Source organism: Moschus berezovskii, chromosome 11 (assembly GCF_049115385.1).
Source record: "Moschus berezovskii isolate FMDL1 chromosome 11, NW_MosBer_1.0, whole genome shotgun sequence".
Taxonomy (NCBI): Eukaryota; Metazoa; Chordata; class Mammalia; order Artiodactyla; family Moschidae; genus Moschus; species Moschus berezovskii.
The window spans coordinates 95,404,932-95,424,147 of record NC_142470.1 but is presented as its reverse complement, the minus strand read 5'-3'; the positions used below and the strand labels follow the sequence as shown (position 1 = coordinate 95,424,147).

Genomic DNA, 19,216 nt, shown 5'->3' with positions numbered 1-19,216 from the left:
GAGGGGAGAGGGAAGAGAGAGACAGGGGAGAGGGGGAGAGGGAGGGGAGAGACGAGGGCAGAGGGAGGGGAGAGGGAAGAGAGAGACGAGGGGAGAGGGGGAGAGGGAGGGGAGAGACGAGGGCAGAGGGAGGGGAGAGACGAGGGGAGAAGCTCAGAGTGTGGCCACAGGGGAGAGGGAGGGGAGAGACGAGGGGAGAGGGATGGAGAGGGAGGGGAGAGATGAGGGGAGAGGGAGGGGAGAGGGAGGGGAGAGGCAGGGGAGAGGGAGGGGAGAGACGAGGGGAGAAGCTCAGAGTGTGGCCGCAGGGGAGAGGGAGGGGAGAGACAAGGGGAGAGGGATGGAGAGGGAGGGGAGAGATGAGGGGAGAGGGAGGGGAGAGGGAGGGGAGAGGCAGGGGAGAGGGAGGGGAGAGGCAGGGGAGAGGCAGGGGAGAGGGTGGGGAGAAACGAAGGGAGAGGGAGGGGAGAGACGAGGGAAGGGGGGAAAGGGAGGGGAGAGGGAGGGGAGAGGGAGGGAGAGGGAAGGAAGAGGAAAGGGAGAGGGGAGGGGGGGAGAGACAATTCCCTCCTCGGATCTTCAGCCCGCAGTCACTGCCACTGAGCAACTCTGCCTCTCTAAGGGGAGCGGAGGCCGGAAAGTTAGGAAACAGCCACCATGGAAAATGGGATAAGAAGCAAACGTCACCCAGGTTAATGAAGAAGTTGATAGCACCTCCAGGTGACTTCTGCCACCAAAGCTGACCAAAAGGTGGTGTGGACAGTATGTCATGGGGCGGGTGGGGAACACGGAGATACAGCAGCAAACAGGGGCTAGCGAGCACCGAGCGGGAGAGAGGACGGGAGATGGGGACCAGGCTGCAGGAGGCAGTTGATGGGCTGGGAAACAGACAGGGGTCAGGGCTGTAACCTCGGTGAGGAAGGACGGCCTTTCACTGAGGGCAAGGGAGGGAAGAAGACAGAAAGAAAGTGCTAGCAAAAGGGATTTCTGAGCTCAAGGGCTTAAAGAAAGTAAGATCAGACGTTGATGGCTCATCAGGGAGGTCACACTGGTCTCAGAACAATGGCAAACAGGGGAACCTACCAGCAAGGACCCTCCTGCACCAGGGGTAGGTAACAGCTCAGAAGACTAGAAGGAGGGAAATAACCAGAGAGGCAAGCTCCAAAGAAGAAGGCAGTGCTGAAGTTGGGAAGCTGTCATGGGAAACCAAAAGATGGCCACGCTTCCCATTCCAAAGATCATGGCGAGCTGGAGCAGAAAGCACAGGCTTCCTTCTGAACTGGTCTCAAGAAAAGTGGTTTCGTCTGGGAAAAACCAGGGTCTGATGAATGGGGAGAGGAGGAAGGAGTATTTTAGGAAAGGATACCAGATTCAGAGAGGCCCTGTAGGAGCACGAAGGCACAGCGTCTGGAGAGACTAGCTGCAGGAGAGCAGGGAATGAGAGAGCAGGCGAGGTGCCCTTGGGAGGGACTGGTCCACCTGAGCTCTGTCGGCCCCTGCACAGCACCCAGGGCTGCCCTGATCCCTTCCACCAGGGCTTCCTGAGCCTTCATCATCAGCCAGCTCTTCAACCTTAACCTCCTCAGGGACCTTGCCCTCCACCTCCCCAATCACATGCGGCTTTCCCCAGGGACTCCACTTCCCCAGCCCTCCCCTGGAGACCTGCTTTCCCCACTCCTGCCTCCCCTTGCCTTGATCATTTCAGTATCTTCACCATTTGTGTATCTGATTTCCAATTTTCCCGTGAGATAGTCAATATCCACAAGTATAAGTCATTCACCAACAGCATCTTGTCTTCCACCAACAGCATCTTAATCTTCCCTCCCCTGCAGCTGCTAGAGGAACAGCCACATCTCAAATCTCCAGCCACTCAGAACCAGTGCTCCAGGAAAAACTTGACCTTGAGACCCTTCTCTAAATAAAGCCTCCATGCTATCTACCTTCTCCAATCCCCCTCATACCACAGGAGGCACTCAACACAGAGCTTGGCACACAGCAGGAGTTTAAAAACGTGTGTTCCCTAGCCCTTCCCTATTATTTGTCCTCCTCATCAACCTGGTCCGCCCACATCCTCCCTGCCAGGCTCATCAGCTCCCCAGCCCATGCCTCCACCATGCCTGCCTCATCCATGCTTAACAGCACCTCCATCCACCTACCTTCTGGGTCCCGGCCACTGACTATTAGGAGGCTTTCCCACAAAGCCTCCAGCTCCTGTGTCTGCTCCGAAATCCTTCGGTCTTGTCTCTGTGTGTGTGTGTGTATGTGCGTGTGTGTGTACACTGGAGTATTACTCATCCATTAAAAAAAAATGAAATAATGTCATCTGCAGCAACAAGGATGGACCCAGAGGTGTCATACTGAGTGCAGTGAGTCAGAGAAACACAAACATCATATATTGCTTATATGTGGAATCTAAATAAACGATACAAATGAAGTTATTTACAAAATAGAAATAGACTTCCAAAGCTAGAAAACAAATGTATGGTTACCAAAGGTGGCAGGACATAAATTAGGAATTTGGGACCAGGGACGGGGGAGCCTGATGGGCTTCCGTCTATGGGGTCACACAGAGTCGGACACGACTGAAGTGACTTAGCAGCAGCAGCAGCATATATAAACAACAACGATGCACTGTATAGCACAGGGAACTTGACTCACTACTTGTAATAATCTATCAGGAAAAGAATCTGAAAAACAGATATACACTACAGACAGGAGACTACGCACAAAAGTATTAATGATGGTTCTCTCTGATGGGCTGAATTATGAGTGATTCATTTCATATTTATGCTTTCCCACATGTTCTACATTTCTCACAGTTGCCATGCATTCTATTAAATCAGAAAAGCTAAAGTTATTTTTTGTTCATTTGGTGCCCCCACGGCCCAGTGGCGGTGCTTACGAGGAGGACAAGAAATGTACTCACGGGGGCTTCATCTCCAGGCCCCAGCACACAGAGACTCGCTTTCAGGTAGCCTCTGGCCCCAGCAGAGAAATCGTCAGGATCTGAGAGCAGCAGCCACTTCCTGAGGTAGGCATGTCCTAAGGGAACAACACCCTTGGTGATCCCCAAATTGGAAGGACCTGAGTCTGCGACCACACCGGAGAGCCCCGGGTGGACTCCACTGGATGAGATAAAGAACTCATCTACCCAGACATGGGGGAAGGACTCCAGTTCTAAAATAGAAGGTATTTTGAGTGTTCATCCAGGTCCAAATCAGAAACGTCAACAGAAACCGCTATCAGAGGCTGCCAAAGCCAGATCCCAGGCCATTTTCCTCCCCTTCAGGAAGCAGCCAGACCAGACAGAGAACAAGGTGTGGAGAAATCCTAGACTTGTCGTCCAAATGACCTATCCATCTGGAGGGACCCCAGCCTCCAGCAATCTTTGCTCAGGGCTTCCAGTTTAGCTCCCAACAGCTGAGACCCACGTGAGGGTTTGATATTCCTGGGGAGACCTGTTTTACCCAGAAAATGAAAGCTGCCCTCTCTTTATTCCTGCAGCCTCACCTCCAAGATCAGGCTCCACCTCTAAAGTCTAAAATCCCCAAGAAGAAAAGATGAGTGTCCCAAGTGGGTGCCCCCATGCAGCCGGAACCCACATGCAAAGACCTGCCCAAGACGATGACAGGGCGACTCACGGGGCTCTTGGTAGATGCTGCCCACGTCCAGCTGAAACCAAACAGAAGAGGCACAGGTCAGTCCTGCCAGCAGAGTGTTAAATAAAGCATGATGCGTGAAAATTAAACATCTGATGCATTAAAAATCATGTTTTCAAGAACACTTGGAGACATGAGAAAATGCTAGTCACCTGTTATTACATGGGAAAAAAGTGGAATATATTTTGATTGAAGTTTGGTGAAATGTATCTATGCATAGAAAAGACAGAACAAAGGAAACATACTGAATGGTAACTGTGCTACCTCTGGGTGGTAATTTGGGTGGTTTTTATTTTATTTTTATTTTTCCTATATTTTATAATTTTATATTAAAAAAAAACCCTACAGATTTTGATGTGATGGTAGGGGAGGTTATGCATGTGTAGGGGCAGGGGTACGTGGGAACTCTACTTTCCACTCAATTTTGCTATGAACCTAAAACTGCCCTCAAAAACTACAAAGTTTTTTAAAATCATGGATTACTTTTATAATTAGAAAAAAATGTTTTTTTAACCTAACCCTTGGGTTCTTACAATAAGATTAGAGACTCAAAACATAAGACCCCACTTATTATAGAATGACTCAAGCTCAATCCATTCTTTAAAAAAAAGAAAAAAAAAAAGAAACTGCTTCTCCAGAAAAACAGATTCCGTTTTCTATCTGTGACTACTTCTCAGAGAAGGGGCCATATTTTACTTGGAAAGCAGAAGGAGGGCCAAATAAACCTGTGCCCTTTCTTTCCATTTGATAAATTCTTAAAGATTCAAAGATGAGAAAATCAGTAAGAATGACATTAAAACACCATTTGTGAAGCTCTCCGGCACCAGTTGCCTTTACGCTAATCTGTTAAATACATCCCATGCTATCAGTTCAAGGTCCTCTGCGGTGGACTGCTCATTTCTGCACGTCTGGGACAAATGAAGGGGCAGGATCACCCCACCCCACCCCACCCACCTGGACCACTGCCCAACCCAGGCGAGCTCAGGGTGCTGAGCGCTGGTGTCACGCTGGCTCAAGATGGTCAGAATGAGGACGAGAGCTGCCTAAACTCAGGTCCCACGCTGCCTTCCCAAGACGTAAAGACAAATGTGAATTAAAAATAAGAAGCTGAATTCCCCCTGTTGGAGAGAAAAGGGGTGATTTCCCTCTCCTCTCTTTTTGTCAGAACGTTTTCCTTAGAAATCTTGTCAATATAAGCACTTTCCCTGACTCTGAAATGTATCTTTTCAGAAGCCAGATTAAGTCATTCCTCAGCTTTAGGACCCAGGAGTGCCTTTCCCCAGGCTCTCCAATCTCTGGCAAGGGAAGGGCCTACCTTAACCAAATTGTAAAACTACCTCCCATCATAAAAATGCCAGTTTGGTTTCTGATTTTTCTTGTGACGGTCACCCCAGTTACCAGGTAAAGTTAGGATGAACTATGTGTGCTGAAGGTGCTATCCTGGCCGCTAACCTGGACGTTAGTAATTGCTAATTCTTCAATTCAAGAATATGTATGGAATGGGTTGTGTCTGCTTGGCTCTGTACAAGATTTCTTTCTGTCTTCTCTTATCAGATGGCCCACGACACCATCGCGTTGGTTTAATGCTCATTCAGTAACAAAAGTGTTCTCTTTCTCTACTACCTTTGTGAAGAGGGTTTCTGGGTTAGGAGAAGATCTTGTTTGGTGTTTATCATCATATTTTTCCCAAGACAGATAGGTCTTTGAGCGCCAACCCTGCCCATCATCCACAGAGATTCCGCTAATGTGGATAAATGAGAACTGACTGTTTTCAAAGAGAATAAACCATTTACCCGGAACTCCCCGATGAGAGCATCTGTTCTGAGGGAACGGGAGTCCACCACCTGAAAGGAAAGACAAACTAAAACCCTGGTCCACAAGTAAACGTCGGCCCAGACAGGTCCCAGCCCAGTTGATCCTCCTTCCCAAATAATAACAGCCCACACTCTCGACAGCACTGGCTGTATCCCAGAGATTACTCCAAGCAATGCCCAACCCTCAGGAGAACCCCACAAGAAGGTACTATTATCATTCCCATTCTCCAGATGAAGAAAGAGGCACAGAGAGACCACTTGTACAGAATCACACGTCCTCTCCACGGTACAGGCAGGACTAGAAGCCAGATAGTTTGGCTCCAGAGCCCACACTTCTAGCCACTCAACTATACTGCCTTCCAGAGGAAGCGGGGGTGATGGAAAGAGCTAAGGTCCAGTGAAACAAAACCTTGGCCGGAAGCAGACATATAGACAAACAAAATAAGATGAAAATCAAAGGACCACAGCGCGAATGAGTCTGGTACCTGGGGAAGCTGGACGGCATCAGCGTCTCCCCACTCTGCTGCCGCCTGATTCCAAGCCCTGAAGGCGTCCTTGTGCCAGGCGGAATGGGAGTGGGGAGGGCGAGGCTGAGAGCTGGTCCCTGTCACCCAGGCTCAGCTTCTAAGCTCCGCACACATGCACACACGCACACGGGGCCCACAGAAAGCCCCTGACGGCTGGCACATACCGTGATGAAGATGGGTTCATTGAACAGCTCCGCGGGAGAGTCAAACACATTGAAGAAGAGAGTCTGTTGGTTCAGGGTGAGAGGGGGACAGATGAAGGCCCGCTGAGCCCGGGCCGGGAGGAGACGGCCACCGCCCAGCCTCCAGGGCTGGTCACACAGTGAGTGTGCGGTGGGCTCAGCCCAGCACCAGGCTCTGGGGATTCGACCTCACAGAAGTGGTCATCTCAAGGACAGGGCGGTCGGCCCCCAGATGGTGGGGGTGTGGAGCAGGGGGAGCCCAAGGCAGGAGTAAGAGCAGTAGCCCTCTCTCCAGCCCCTCAGATAACCTACTCGGGACCGGGCACTGCTCTCCACCCAATGCTAGTGCCATATGCAAAACCTGAGTGAATTGCCAGGCATCTGCTGTGCGCTCCCACCAAGGTGCTAGCCCTAACCCAGGGGCTCCCACCTCATTGAAGAAGGGGCTGTTTCCTTTGTGGATCCGCGTCCGCTTAGTCTGCCCAGCGGCGGTGACCTTGACCACAGGCTTGATGTTCACCCCTGGCAGCTGGCGTCCCTCGATCACCTGGACCCTGATCTGAAACCAGGAGAGGCTGTGAGCCGGAGGAGAGGAAGCAGTCAGGCACACCCCCACCCGACGCAAGTCAGAAATCTCAGGGACCACCCTCACAGCCAGCCTCTTGGGACAGGTGTTAAAAAGGAATTAGGAAGAACATTGTAAGAACAGTATTTTCCCACCAAGGCCCTTGGCATCTATAACACCCCACAGTGCCACATAAGAGCTGCCAGGCTGCCCCACGTAAGCTACCAGCAGTAAATTCCAGGGCTGGCCCGAGAATCCAGTATCTGTTCAGTTCCTACACAAGCCCCATCTCAGACCCCTCGATGCTGATGTTTTTGGGTGACTTGAATACTCCTCACTGACAATCCCCTCAGAGGTCAGAGCTGCATAGTGATGCAACCCCACTTCATTCTTATATAATATAAAATGCAAGACAGAATGTCTGACATTCTTAGAAGTGAGTTTTCTTCATTGAACTTTGGTAAACGAGGGTTTCAAGAACATCTGTGCTTCCAAAGTTAGGCAAAAGACTTAAGAATATTACATTTTAAACTATTAAAGCTTTCATGAAAAAATAGTGTTTACTGGTTCTAATTTCTAGCCAGCAATTATTTATTTTAAAAATAAGCTGCTATAGGATATATTATCAATGGCAATGGGAAGAGGGAGTGAGTGATTTTTATTCTTTTCACTGTACTTTCCAAATTTTCTATGAAAAAGTTTTTTTCATTTATTTATTACTTATTTGGCTTCACTGGGTCTCAGTTGCGGCATGTGGGATCGAGTTCCCTGACCAGGGATCAAACCTGGGCCCTCTGCATTAGGAGTCTTAGGCACTGGACCACCAGGGAAGTCCCAAAAGTGTTTGTTTGTTTGTTTGTTTTAAGGAGAAAACAATAACATGTCTTGTAAATAATGATAAATCAGAATTTTGTCTCTCAGGCAAACACGAAAGTGAAAGTGTTAGTCACTCAGTAGTGTTCAACTCTTTGTGACCCCATGGACTGTAGCCCACCAGGCTCCTCTGTCCATGGGATTTCCCAGGCAAGAATACTGGAGTGGGCTGCCATTTCCTTCCCCAGGGCATCTTCTTGACCCAGTGATCGAATCAGGGTCTCCTGGAGAATCCCAGGGATGGTGGAGCCTGGTGGGCTGCCGTCTATGGGGTCGCACAGAGTCGGACACGACTGAAGCAACTTAGCAGCAGCAGCAGCACTGCAGGCAGATTCTTCACTGTCTGAGCCACCAAGGAAGCAGGCAAATACTGTGGGTTATAACTAATAAAACTTTTCTGAAATTACCACAGTTTGGAACTGAAATAGATTTTTATAATTCATTGCATTTAATAAATAAATGTTGAAGTTTCCTGTTTTTAATTTTTACAGTAATTCTGAAGTTAAATATCACTTAATGCAATTACATCAAAATAGAAAATTCTGTAGAAAAGAAAAAGAACAAGAAAAGGACCCAAATTAAATGAGATAGGTTTTTGGGTAAAAATAAGTCAAAGGGTTAATTTTCATAGTTTTATTCTGTGACAAGCTTGAACAAATTCAAACTGCACATGACCTTCAGAAAAATCAAGACTATTAACAGGAGGAATGGATAGAGCCTCTTAGATTTGGGGGTCTCGTTCAAATGCAGACTGAGTCGTGGACCATGCTGAGTCTTGCTTCCAGGTGACACCCATGCTTTCGTCCCTTTGAACAAGTATTCCCAGCCAGTATTCCTGCCTGGGAAATCCCGTGGACAGGGGAGCCCCAGCACTGGCTAGGGGACGTCTGGCTGGGAAAACAGGTAACAGCTGTGGTGATGTTGGCACTCTGCAGTGACCGCCCCCACCCTACTTTTTTTAAGAGTAAAACCAGGGGCTGGACAGAGGTTTTTTCCAGAGGCCCCAAGACATGGCCTCCCCATCGAGCATATGCCCAGGACCCAGGGGAACCAGACTCCCACCTTAGGACCTGCCCCAACGGTTACACAGACAGGTTTTATGCTGGCCTCAGAGGCTGCCTCTGGCTGGAGGAGGAGACCACGGTCACCTGGAAATCCTGCGGTTTGTCCGACAGCAGCTTTCTGGGTGCAGGCGTGCTTCTCTTCCTTCTCCCCCCGGGGTGGTAGGGGGGAGGATGGGAAGGCGGTTTCTTTGGGGAGCTGGGGGCCCCCGGGCCCAGAGCCCCACTCTGGTCCAGGAACGGCTCAGCCTCGTCTCCCGTGAGCCCCTGGTCCTCAGCATCCTCCTCTCCTGCTGTGTCTGGAGGGAGGGGAGCAATGAGGCTGGGTCCCTCTGGCCCCTGGGTCCCAGCTGATGGAAGAGCCGACGGCCCAGCACCCACCTCCCCTGCCCCTCTCTTTCCCCACCGGTCAGCCAGGATGGATGAGGGAGAAGAAGAAGAGCTTCCAACAGCTGAAACTTGAGGGTGGTCAGTCCAGTTAGCAGGCAGGAGGAGAAAGAATGGCCCCAGCCCTCCCGACCAGGACCTGCAGGAGGAGCCCTCCTGGCTGCCTCGTCCCACTCTGGGGAGTTGATGGTGGCAGCAAGTGAGCTGGTTATAGGCGGGAGGATCGGCACAGCCCAGCCCGCGTCTCACCCGTGGGGGCCAGCCACTTCTTTCCAGAGTATCTTGTGTCCACGGTGCTGTCACTGAGCAGGGACCAAGTCTCGGCCCGGCTCTGTCCCCCACCTGGCATATGGGCAGGGCACAGCCCCAGGAGGGGAGGAGGGAGCTGGTGAGGGAAGCCAACCTAGGGCCCCCCACCCCCCACCAGCCCTGCCCTTCCCGCCTGCCCCCGCCCGACACAAAGTTCCAAACAGGTGCCGTGCCTGTCCAGACTGACCTCCTCTCCACCTTCTGGGCAGGACTGAGTGGCCAGAGCCTAACTCTGTCAGATCCACCTCAAAGTGGTCCCAGAACATTTGGGACCCTCGGTCTCTCCACTCTCAGTCACCAGGAGCACCCCCTTCTTCCTCCCTCAACCCCAGTCCAGAGGGATCACTCCACTTCTGAGCCCAGACAGTGCCAAGTGCAAAAAGAGGGGCCCCGCGCTGCCTCCCCCACCAGGAGCCCCACACGGGCCCCGGGACAGGCTCAGGGCACACCTGGGATGGGCTCCCTTCACCAAGGGAGAAATGCTGGACTCTTTCCCATGGGCAAGACCCCCACCTGGCCCATCTGTGTGCTTCCTGTTCACTCCAGCAGGCTGAACTGTCACGCCCCGCCCCCCACCCACGCACCCACAACTGACAAGCCAGCCACCCTGGGCTGGGTCCTCACTTCACAAGGCCAGGAGAAGTAAGTAAAGGGCAACCTCGAGACTTAGTCAATTTAGTTTGCTCACTTTTCACAAATAATAAACAGTAGGCCCAGAGAGGGAGTGACTGGCCTGAAGTCACACAGCTACTTGGTGTCAAAGCAAGACAGAACTCATCCCCTGACTTCAGCTCAGGACTCTCAGAGAAAGTCCAACTCTTTTGTCACATGTCATTGCTAAAGGCCTGCAGAGTGCTGGGCAGGAATGCACATGGCTCTGGGGAGTGGGTGGGGCTCAGGCATCTCCTAGGATATACCTCCTCCCCAGCACACTCCTGCCCTCTAAAATTTCCACCTCTTAGGAGCTGCAGAGGGCAGGGTACCCAGGGCCCACACAACACCTTCCTTGAACAGCTCGCGCTGGGAGGACGTCCTTGCACTAATTCTAGTGGCACCTAGGGGGCATGCCTCCTGCTCCTTTATTTTGTAAGACAGAAGTCAGTTCTACAGACTCCCCACCCACCCACGGCCTCTCTTTGCCAGGCCTGGGCAGCCCCCAATCTAGGAAGGCACCCCCTTTCCAGGTTCAGGGGCCACCACTAGGCTTATTCCCCCTGCCCTGCCAGGGTGAGGGTGGGCTCCTCACCAGCCACCATATCCATGTCAGGCAGAGTCGGGGAGGGTTCCAGAGGTGTTAAGGGTGGGAAGGTGGGCATGGCTCCAGGCAGCGGCGTGTAGGACACCTGCAGGACCAGCGAGGCCTGGAACAGATGAGGTGAGAGGGCAGCGGGTTAATGTGTTGGCCTCCGACCACCGCCTCCAGCGTCCTTCCTGTTCCTTTATCCCTGTTCCTTTCCTTCAAACCAGGAATGGAGTCTGGTTTGCAAGAGGCCGCAGCAAAGCCACCCTCAGGGGCCCATCAGCATAGTCAGGTGGTTAAGAGCACTGAATCTGGAATCAAGTTCCAGCACTCAGAAGCTGGGTGACTTTGGCAAGATCTGAAACCCCTCTGGGCCTCAGTTTCCTCATCTGTAAAATGGGGGTAGTGACAGCAATAGCACTTTCGGCATAGGGTCAAATGAGGATTAAATTAGTGAAATGAATGCCTAGCAAGCTTCTATAAATGAATCAGCGATTGAACTTCACCTGCAGGATTTTTCAACTCTCAGCTTAGGCCTATCTTCAGAAAAAAAGCCCCCTTGGCCACTCTGCTCAGTCAAGGGTCCTCCCCTGTTTCTCCACAGACAGCTCAGCCTCTCTCTGCTCAGGCCCCAGATAGAAATGAAAGGATGAGGCCCTCTTTCCTCCCAGAAGCAACTCCCAGATGCTCTGGCTTTGACCGGCAAGAGGGGAGTGACCCATCACGCCGTTCACATGGACGGGGGAAGGCTGCCTTAGGCTCCCACCCCATCCAAGCCCACCAAAAGACCAACACCCTTCAAAGGGCCCAAAGAAAAGGTACATTCACGGCAGGTTCTCCAGCCTTGCTATTCCCAGGCCAATGGAGGCCTAACCAAGCCTTCCCTGGTCCAGCAGGCCTCCTGGGGCAGCCTTTTAATCCATCAAAGTAAGAAAAACTCCAAAGCATGAAAGTTTCAGAAATTACAAAAAACTTTTTAAAAAATGTAAAAGAAAATAAATTGCATAATCCACCATTATTCACATTTTTATATAATTCTCTCCAATCTTTTTAAATGAATAATGTTCAGCTCTGCTGTACATCAAATATTTTTCTTTTACTTCATATGAGACAATAAGCATTTCCCCAAATTTTGATAAACCCTTTAAAAACATAACTGCTAATGATACATAATATCTTCTGAGCAAGTCAGTGTAATTCACTAGGCAGCCATCTCTGCTGAGTAATGTTAAGGATGTCCGGAAACCCTTGGAGCAAATCTTGGTCCTGAGATGGAAGGAGCTCACAGTCCTGGGTGTATCCAGCTCTGGAGCTTGAACCCTTCGGGCTGGGGCCTGGATGTGGGCAGCCAGGCCAAGGGAGGGCAGGGCGGGGGTGGGGGTGTGGTGGGTGAGGAAGGAGGCTGGACCCAGTTCCCCATCCCAAGAGAGCTAGTAGGAGGCCCAGCAAGGCAATGAGACCCTTAAGGCACTGTCCGAACGGCCGTGCAGGTTCCTGAATCACCACTAGGTGTCGCCACTTGAGCTGCCAGCGCGCCCCCAACCCAAAGCTCTAGCGACACAAAGAACAGCAGCTCAGGCGGCCCCAGATAACCAGACCCGCCCACAGCCACGCCCATCTCCCTGAGACTCCAATTCAGGTCTGCGGTGGGCCTGGGGAGCTCTGTTTTTCTTCACTTCATGCAAAGGCAATTTGGGCTCTTCGGAGCAGTAACGAATTCCAGGGTTAGGCCAGAGAAGGTAGATGACCCAGGAACATCTTTTTTCGTGCCAGAAAATAAGGAAATATTCAAAGAACTATAGAAACATGCCCATAGGACACTGAAACCTTTTGACATGTTTTGCTATCAAGGGTTTCCACAGGTTAAATCTGGGACAATTTAAACATGAGAATAAATGATGATGGTAACAGACTAAACCACTGAATAAAACAGGAATATATGAATCCATATAGAAATAAATGAATAAATACGACAGGAGGACACTTTTCTTTACAGTGGAATGCCAGATGATTAAGGCAGAAAAAAATTAATAATTGATTTAAGATATCATCATTTAGCAAGCATCGAAGCAACAATCCAAGAAATAACAGTGAGTGTTAAACCTGCTGGATAAACATTAGATACAGAACAAAGTATTTAGTCACAAAGCACCGTCCCCCTGTGAGGAACGGATGCAAGATTGGCGGAGAAACCCAGCAAATGCCAGGTGATCAAATGATCCAGGGTAGTCACCCAGAAATTAAACAGATCAAACTCACACCACTCTAGGACATGCACCGGAGAAGGCAATGGCAAGCCACTCCAGTACTCTTGCCTAGAAAATCGCATGGACAGAGGAGCCTGGTGGGCTGCAGTCCATGGGGTCACTACTAGTCGGACACAACTGAGCGACTTCACTTTCACTTTTCACTTTCACACATTGGAGAAGGAAATGGCAACCCACTCCAGTGTTCTTGCCTGGAGAATCCCAGGGACGGCGGAGCCTGGTCGGCTGCCGTCTGTGGGGTCGCACAGAGTCGGACACGACTGAAGCGACTTAGCAGCAGCAGCACCAGGACATGCACAGCATTGCGGTGTTCTATTCCTGCCAAAGATAAACACCCTAAATCTAATTGCGGGCAGATTCTTTACCAGCTGAGCCACAAGGGAAGTCCAAGAACACTGGAGTGGGTAGCCTATCCCTTCTCCAGCGGATCTTCCTGACCCAGGAATCGAACCAGAATCTCCTGCATTGCAGGTGGATTCTTTACCAACTGAGCTATCAGGGAAGCCCAGTCAAGAGGAAACAGCAGGCAAATATGAACAGGGGGACACCCTACAGGACAACTGGCCTGGATTCCCCAAAGTCTCGAGGTGACAAGGTTATAAAAGTCAGACTGAGGAATTCTCCCAGGGGTATGGAGACTAAAAGAGACGGAAACGACTAACACAGCACAGCATCCTTAATTGGATCCTGTTGTTATAAAGGGCACTGTTGATAAACTGATAAAACTTGAATGAGAATCTGTGGTAGTGTCACGTCAACACCAATTTCCTCATTTTGAAGGTTTCATTGTGGTTATGCAGAAGAAAGTCCTTAATCAGAGAAAATACACACTAAATTCAGGATGAGTCAGGAGATAGAATCAAATGGTGTAGAACAAAATATTCTTTCAACCACTCTTGCAGCGTTTTGCTGAATCTTAAATTATTTTAAAATAGAAGGTTTTGAAAATCTGAGAAATTTGCTTCCACTGTAACCACAGGAATCTCATTTAGCAGAGATGAATGAAGCCCCCCTAACCTGTGGTGACTGAGGGCTTCTGACCCTAGGACCCAGATTCCTTTGAAGAACACCACTTCCTGTTTCTCAGGGCTCACCTAGCCCAGCCACCATCCTTCACCACCTGGGGGCTTCCTGTACATCATCTCTGTGCAGAAGTGGAGCTGTGTGAGTGTAACTGCTCCACGCTGTGGACTGGGTGTCATTAGCACGGAGGCTCAGGGAGGAACAGTAGCCTCTGAATCCCAAGACCATCCAAGTAACCCCTCCCCTCCTGGAGTTTCCTGAGCATTAGATCTCCACATGGAGAGCCCCCCACCAACCTCCTGAAGATTTAGCAACATGCCAGTGGCTCCAGGCATGTGAACAGACCTTGGGCACAAAGCCAGTTCCATCTTTTACATGCCCATCAAGGAGCAACAGGAACATTCCTGGCAGCTTCCAAGGATCTAGAGCCCAGGATCTAGAATAGATCTCGCAGCAGGGGGCAAGCTTCAGGGTCCACTGCTTCATGCCCAGGGCTAGTTAATTCTGGAGACATCTAGCTCTATTGAGAGTTAAAGGAAACGGGGCCTGTCTGTGGGCCTCACTCAGGGTCAGGACCTCCCACCCTCACTGGGACACCATATCTCATAGCCTGTCCCCTTCTCCAGACATAACCAGAGCTGAGATTTTCTTTCTGTGGGATATATGTGAGCCCCATGCTCTCCTAGACAGTGACCTTGGCCCACAGCCCCCAGTAGGACCCTCTGTAAGGCCTTCCATATCAAGGCACTCCATCTGACAGCCCTGTCCCTCAGCCCCTCAGCCCCAGCACCACCACGCATGCATCCTGTTACAAGTCCATTATCAGTCAGTCATGTGTCCATCAAAGCATGCTGCCCTGGAGCAGGTGACCTCAGTCACCCATGTTTGCCATCTGGGGCTCACAGTCAACAATACCACAGAATTCTGGAAGGTCCTATCTGGCCCGCAGGCTAAGAGGGTCCAGGATAGGACACCCGGAAAGGCAAAAAGACAGATAACCCCATCACATCCTCCTACAGGTTACAGGCCCCAACTCCCGGGTCCTACGCCTACCCTGCCGTGTTCAGTCCCACTGCTCACTGCCTGGTTCCTGGGCCACAGCTCTCCAACCCTGAGCTTAGGAAGACCAACTCTGGACCCACCCACCCCCACCACTTCCAACACACTTCACGAGCCTGGATCACATTTACCTTTCCCTCAGACAACACCCAGAAGCTGGCAAGGTAAGATGTGGTCCTGAGCTGAGGCAGGGGTGGCTGGCAGCATCTTCAGTCACTTGAAGGATACTCAGAGATTCACCAAAGCACCTCAGTGCCTGCTCCCAACATACAGGGCCCACCTGGCTCCCCGGCCCACCCTACCACTGGGTTTCACGCGCTCTTCTCACCCAGTGGGTTTCCCTTTCTGATCAGACTCTAGCTTTTAAGGCTGAGGAGCTACTGACATGGTTCTCATGGTGTATCATCCACACCCTCATCAGTAAGCTGCTCTCGAAACACATTTGTGAGTATGTTGCTTTCCTTCATGTGTGTCCCGTGCCCTCGTGGGCCTGGAGACTCCCCCAGGACAAGGGTAGTGCTCTCCACTTCAGGCTAGAGGCATCTGGATAAAGTTGGCATCTTCTCATGGCACGCAGCCCAGTGTGCCACATCTGAAGGGACTTGGGTGAGAATGACAGGCAGGTGGAGCCCACAGGCCAGCCCACTGCAGGCCCCCTCCTCCTCCTCAGTCCTGCTGGGTTTCCTAAGGATCCCACAATCAGCATCACACTCTCCTATCACACCATCAGCAGCTTCCTTTGGCCCTCTGAGGTCATCTGAGCTACAGCTAACTGGGGATGCCTGGCAAGCTCTGCCCGCCAGACTCTACCCAGAAATCGACCTCAGAAAATGACCAGTGAGAATCCAGAGCTGCTGGCAGGGCTCTCCATCCCTCTGAGCACATCCCCGGCTCTGTGTGCTCCTGATTGCCGTGCAACCAGCCCCAGGCCCCAGGCCCCGGGTGGGGAGTCCCAGTTCAGGGGGTCTCAGGACCTGCCTGGGGCTGCAGTGGAACTCAGCTCTATCACAGGGCTAGAGGGTGGTCCCGGACCCTCTCCACAGGCCAGAGCCACCTCCTGGGCTGAAGGGAAGGAGGTCCCAGGCTATAGTGTGATTTTAAGACATATATTGGGTCATTGAGACGACCAAAGTATATTTTTCATATATAGCTGGTCTTTGTCCACATTTCCTGGCTTCAGTTCAGTTCAGTTGCTCAGTCGTGTCCAACTCTCCGCGACCCCATGAATCACAGCACGCCAGGCCTCCCTGTCCATCACCAACTCCCGGAGTTCACTCAAACTCATGTCCACAGAGTCGGTGATGCCATCTAGCCATCTCATTCTCGGTCGTCCCCTTCTCCTCCCGCCCCCAACCTTTCCCAGCATCAGACTCTTTTCCAGTGAGTCAACTCGTTGCATGAGTTTCCTGGCTTACAGCTCCCCAAACTCTTGGAAGTTCCTAAGTGTTCAGAGTGACGAAGGTATCTTTTGTTATGTTAATGTGGTGACTTCTGGACCTCATCTGAGGATGGAGCTGATTGCCAGGAGGACCAAACCTGTGACTAGAGGGTTGTAACTTCAGTCTTGCCCCTAACCTCCAAGGATGAGAGAGGGGCAGGAGGTTAACTGAATCACTGATGGCCAGTGATTTAATCAATCATGCCTATGCGATGAAGCCCCAAAGGATGGGATTCAGGGAGCTTCTGGGTTGGAGAACACATGGAGACTGGGGAGTGCGGCGCTCCTGGAGAGAGCATGAAGCTTTGTGCTCTTCCCTGGACCTTGACCTGGGTGACTCTTCTGTCTGGCTATTCCTTAGATATATCCTTTTATAATAAACCCATCATCTAGCAAGTAAAATGTTTCCCTGAGCTCTGTAAGTCATTCTAGCAAATTCATTTAACCTGAGGAGGAGGTCCTAGGAATCTCTGATCTATAGCCAGTTGATTAAAAGCACAGGTAACAGCCTGGGCTTGCCACTAGTATCTGAAAGGGGGCAGGGGGCAGGACTGAGCCCTTAACCTGCGGGATCTGCTGCTATAGCCAGGTAGATGGTGCAAGAATTGAGTTGAATCATCACTACCCAGCTGGTATCCAGGCATTGTTAATTGGCATGGAGAAGCCTGCTGCTGCTGCTGCTAAGTCACTTCAGTCGTGTCCGACTCTGTGTGACCCCATAGACGGAAGCCCACCAGGCTCCCCCGTCCCTGGGATTCTCCAGGCAAGAACACTGGAGTGGGTTGCCAATTCCTTCTCCAATGTGTGAAAGTGAAAAGTGAAAGTGAAGTCGCTCAGTCGTGTCCAACCCTTAGCGACCCCACGGACTGCAGCCTACCAGGCTCCTCCATCCATGGGATTTTCTAGGCAAGAGTACTGGAGTGGCTTGCCATTGCCTTCTCCAATGGAGAAGCCTACACACACACATATTGGAAGTGGGTCCAGGAACCTAATTTATCCCGGGCCCCGTGTTCCACTCCCACCCGTCACCTTCTGGCTCTCACACCCCTTCTTGGAGACATGGTCTGGGACAGAGTGGCAAGCTCTGCAGACAGCCAGCTCCTCGCTGGTGCTTGGGAAGTGCGGGCAGAGTGCAGCAACGCAGGGAGAAGAGGGCGGGGAGGCGGCCGGGGGCTCACGGCCAGGCTCAGCCCCATGGTCGGGGGTTTCAGGGGCTGGGGGGCTTTGAGCTTGGAGGGGAGCGGGGGCTGGCAGGCTGGCAGGAAACACCAGTGTCACAGAGGCATAGAGGGGGAGAGAAGAGCGGTTTGAGCAGCTCAGTCGGGAAGCGAAAGACTCTGGCTGGAGGCACTGGGGCTGACACACGGCAAAGGAGGCAACCGCCAGACCTGAGAGCAGGGGAAAAGCGCCAAACACCCGGGTCCCCTGCTGCCTCGATGCCCCCCGAGACTCCTCCACCAGTGCTCCGCGTCTGTGGAGCCTGCCCTGGCCATCTTCAGGATCCCCAGAAGGGGCAGCTCAGAAGTCTCAGAAGTCCTAGAGCTCTTCCTGAAGAGCTCCAAGGGAGGACAAAAGGAATTCGGCCGGTGACGCACCCTGCACGGACCAGAATGTTCTACCAGCGAGCACCGTCTGAGAAAGGGGTGGGTTCTCTAAGAGACATTTCCCGTCGGAGGAGAGCCCAGCCCCGCGGAGCCTGAGACACGGTTAGAAGGGCAGTGACCCCAGAGCCACTCAGGTCCCTCCGCCGCGGAGAGTCGGGACACACCCCCCTGAGTCGCGTCCCCACCTGACACCCATTCACCGTGCAACTCAGTCACTCCCTCTTCCTCCAGCTCCCAGTTCCAGGCAGAGCTCTGCCCAGACCGGCCACTTCCTGACTCACCAAGCCAGCCAAGAGCCCCCAGCCTCACACACACACACTCCACCCGGCAAGGCGGCCACACTCTGAGAGACTCCCCAGGACCCCACCGAGAGGAAGTGTCTCCAAATCGATAGACTCGCCGGTGCATCCTGGGAGGTGGGGCTGACCCAGAGAGAAGGTCAGGAATTCTACTGACCGTGAAGAAAGGACCCTGCAGGGTATATTTAGCTCACTAAAAATAACGGATGGCCGGGGATGAGGGCTGGGAATTGTCCGGGAGGGCTCGGAGAACACTGGGAAGGCTGGGGGAGGAGCAGGAAGAACAAAGGAGGAAGGGAAGGGGGTCTGACAGGTCCCGGCGGGCAGGGGAGGGGGATGTCTGCCTCCCTCCTGCTGTGACCTGTGACCCAGATGACTCAGCTATTCCAGACCCAGAGAAGGGCCTGGATGGTAAGGAAGGACTACCAGGGAGATTGGGGCGCCGTAAGCAAGGCCACCAGGAAGCTCGGGAAGGCATCAGGTTTCCAGTGAAACACCAATCCCACGAGGGGACCCAGGGCAGACTGGTGTGAGGCAAGGCTGGCTTGAGCCCTGCTGGTGGGGTCCAGCTCCCACTTCCGCCCCTCCCATCCTAGCCATCCCTGGGCCCCTCCTGAGCACCCAGAGCTTCAATCAGGGTGGGCTAGGCCTGGGTGCTGGGGGCTGAACCTTGACATATGACTGGGGTCAGAGAGCAAGGCCTCTGACAGAAACCGGCCAGATACAGAAGCCAGTGGACACTTACCCCTGTGGGCTGCTTTTTGGTGTCCAGCAGTGGGGCGTTGAAGCTGGCAGAGAGGCTGGGGGTGGCGAGGACTTCCCGGAGGGGGATGTTGGCTTCCCCCAGGAACCTGAGAAGAGAGAAAAGTAGAAAGTAAAAAAGCAGCCAAATGCGCCCAGTTCTTCTCC

At 52.1% G+C, this 19,216-nt stretch overlaps 1 protein-coding gene across 17 annotated transcripts in view; it reads right to left on the bottom strand.

Moving 5' to 3' along the window:
* DYSF (dysferlin) overlaps positions 1-19,216 on the bottom strand; it is a 229,666-nt gene that overhangs the window by 156,980 nt on the left and 53,470 nt on the right. For 9 of the 17 annotated variants that reach the window (XM_055400236.2, XM_055400240.2, XM_055400242.2 and 6 more), the window contains exons 4-12: positions 19,053-19,158; positions 10,624-10,738; positions 9,318-9,410; positions 8,769-8,980; positions 6,613-6,741; positions 6,165-6,227; positions 5,453-5,503; positions 3,642-3,672; positions 2,927-3,042 (exon numbers count right to left, since the gene is read on the bottom strand). In XM_055400236.2, coding sequence (XP_055256211.2) covers positions 2,927-3,042; positions 3,642-3,672; positions 5,453-5,503; positions 6,165-6,227; positions 6,613-6,741; positions 8,769-8,980; positions 9,318-9,410; positions 10,624-10,738; positions 19,053-19,158 — 916 coding nt within the window. The remainder of the gene's footprint in view (positions 1-2,926; positions 3,043-3,641; positions 3,673-5,452; positions 5,504-6,164; positions 6,228-6,612; positions 6,742-8,768; positions 8,981-9,317; positions 9,411-10,623; positions 10,739-19,052; positions 19,159-19,216) is intronic. The other 8 variants (XM_055400244.2, XM_055400248.2, XM_055400250.2 and 5 more) reach the window with 1 other exon arrangement.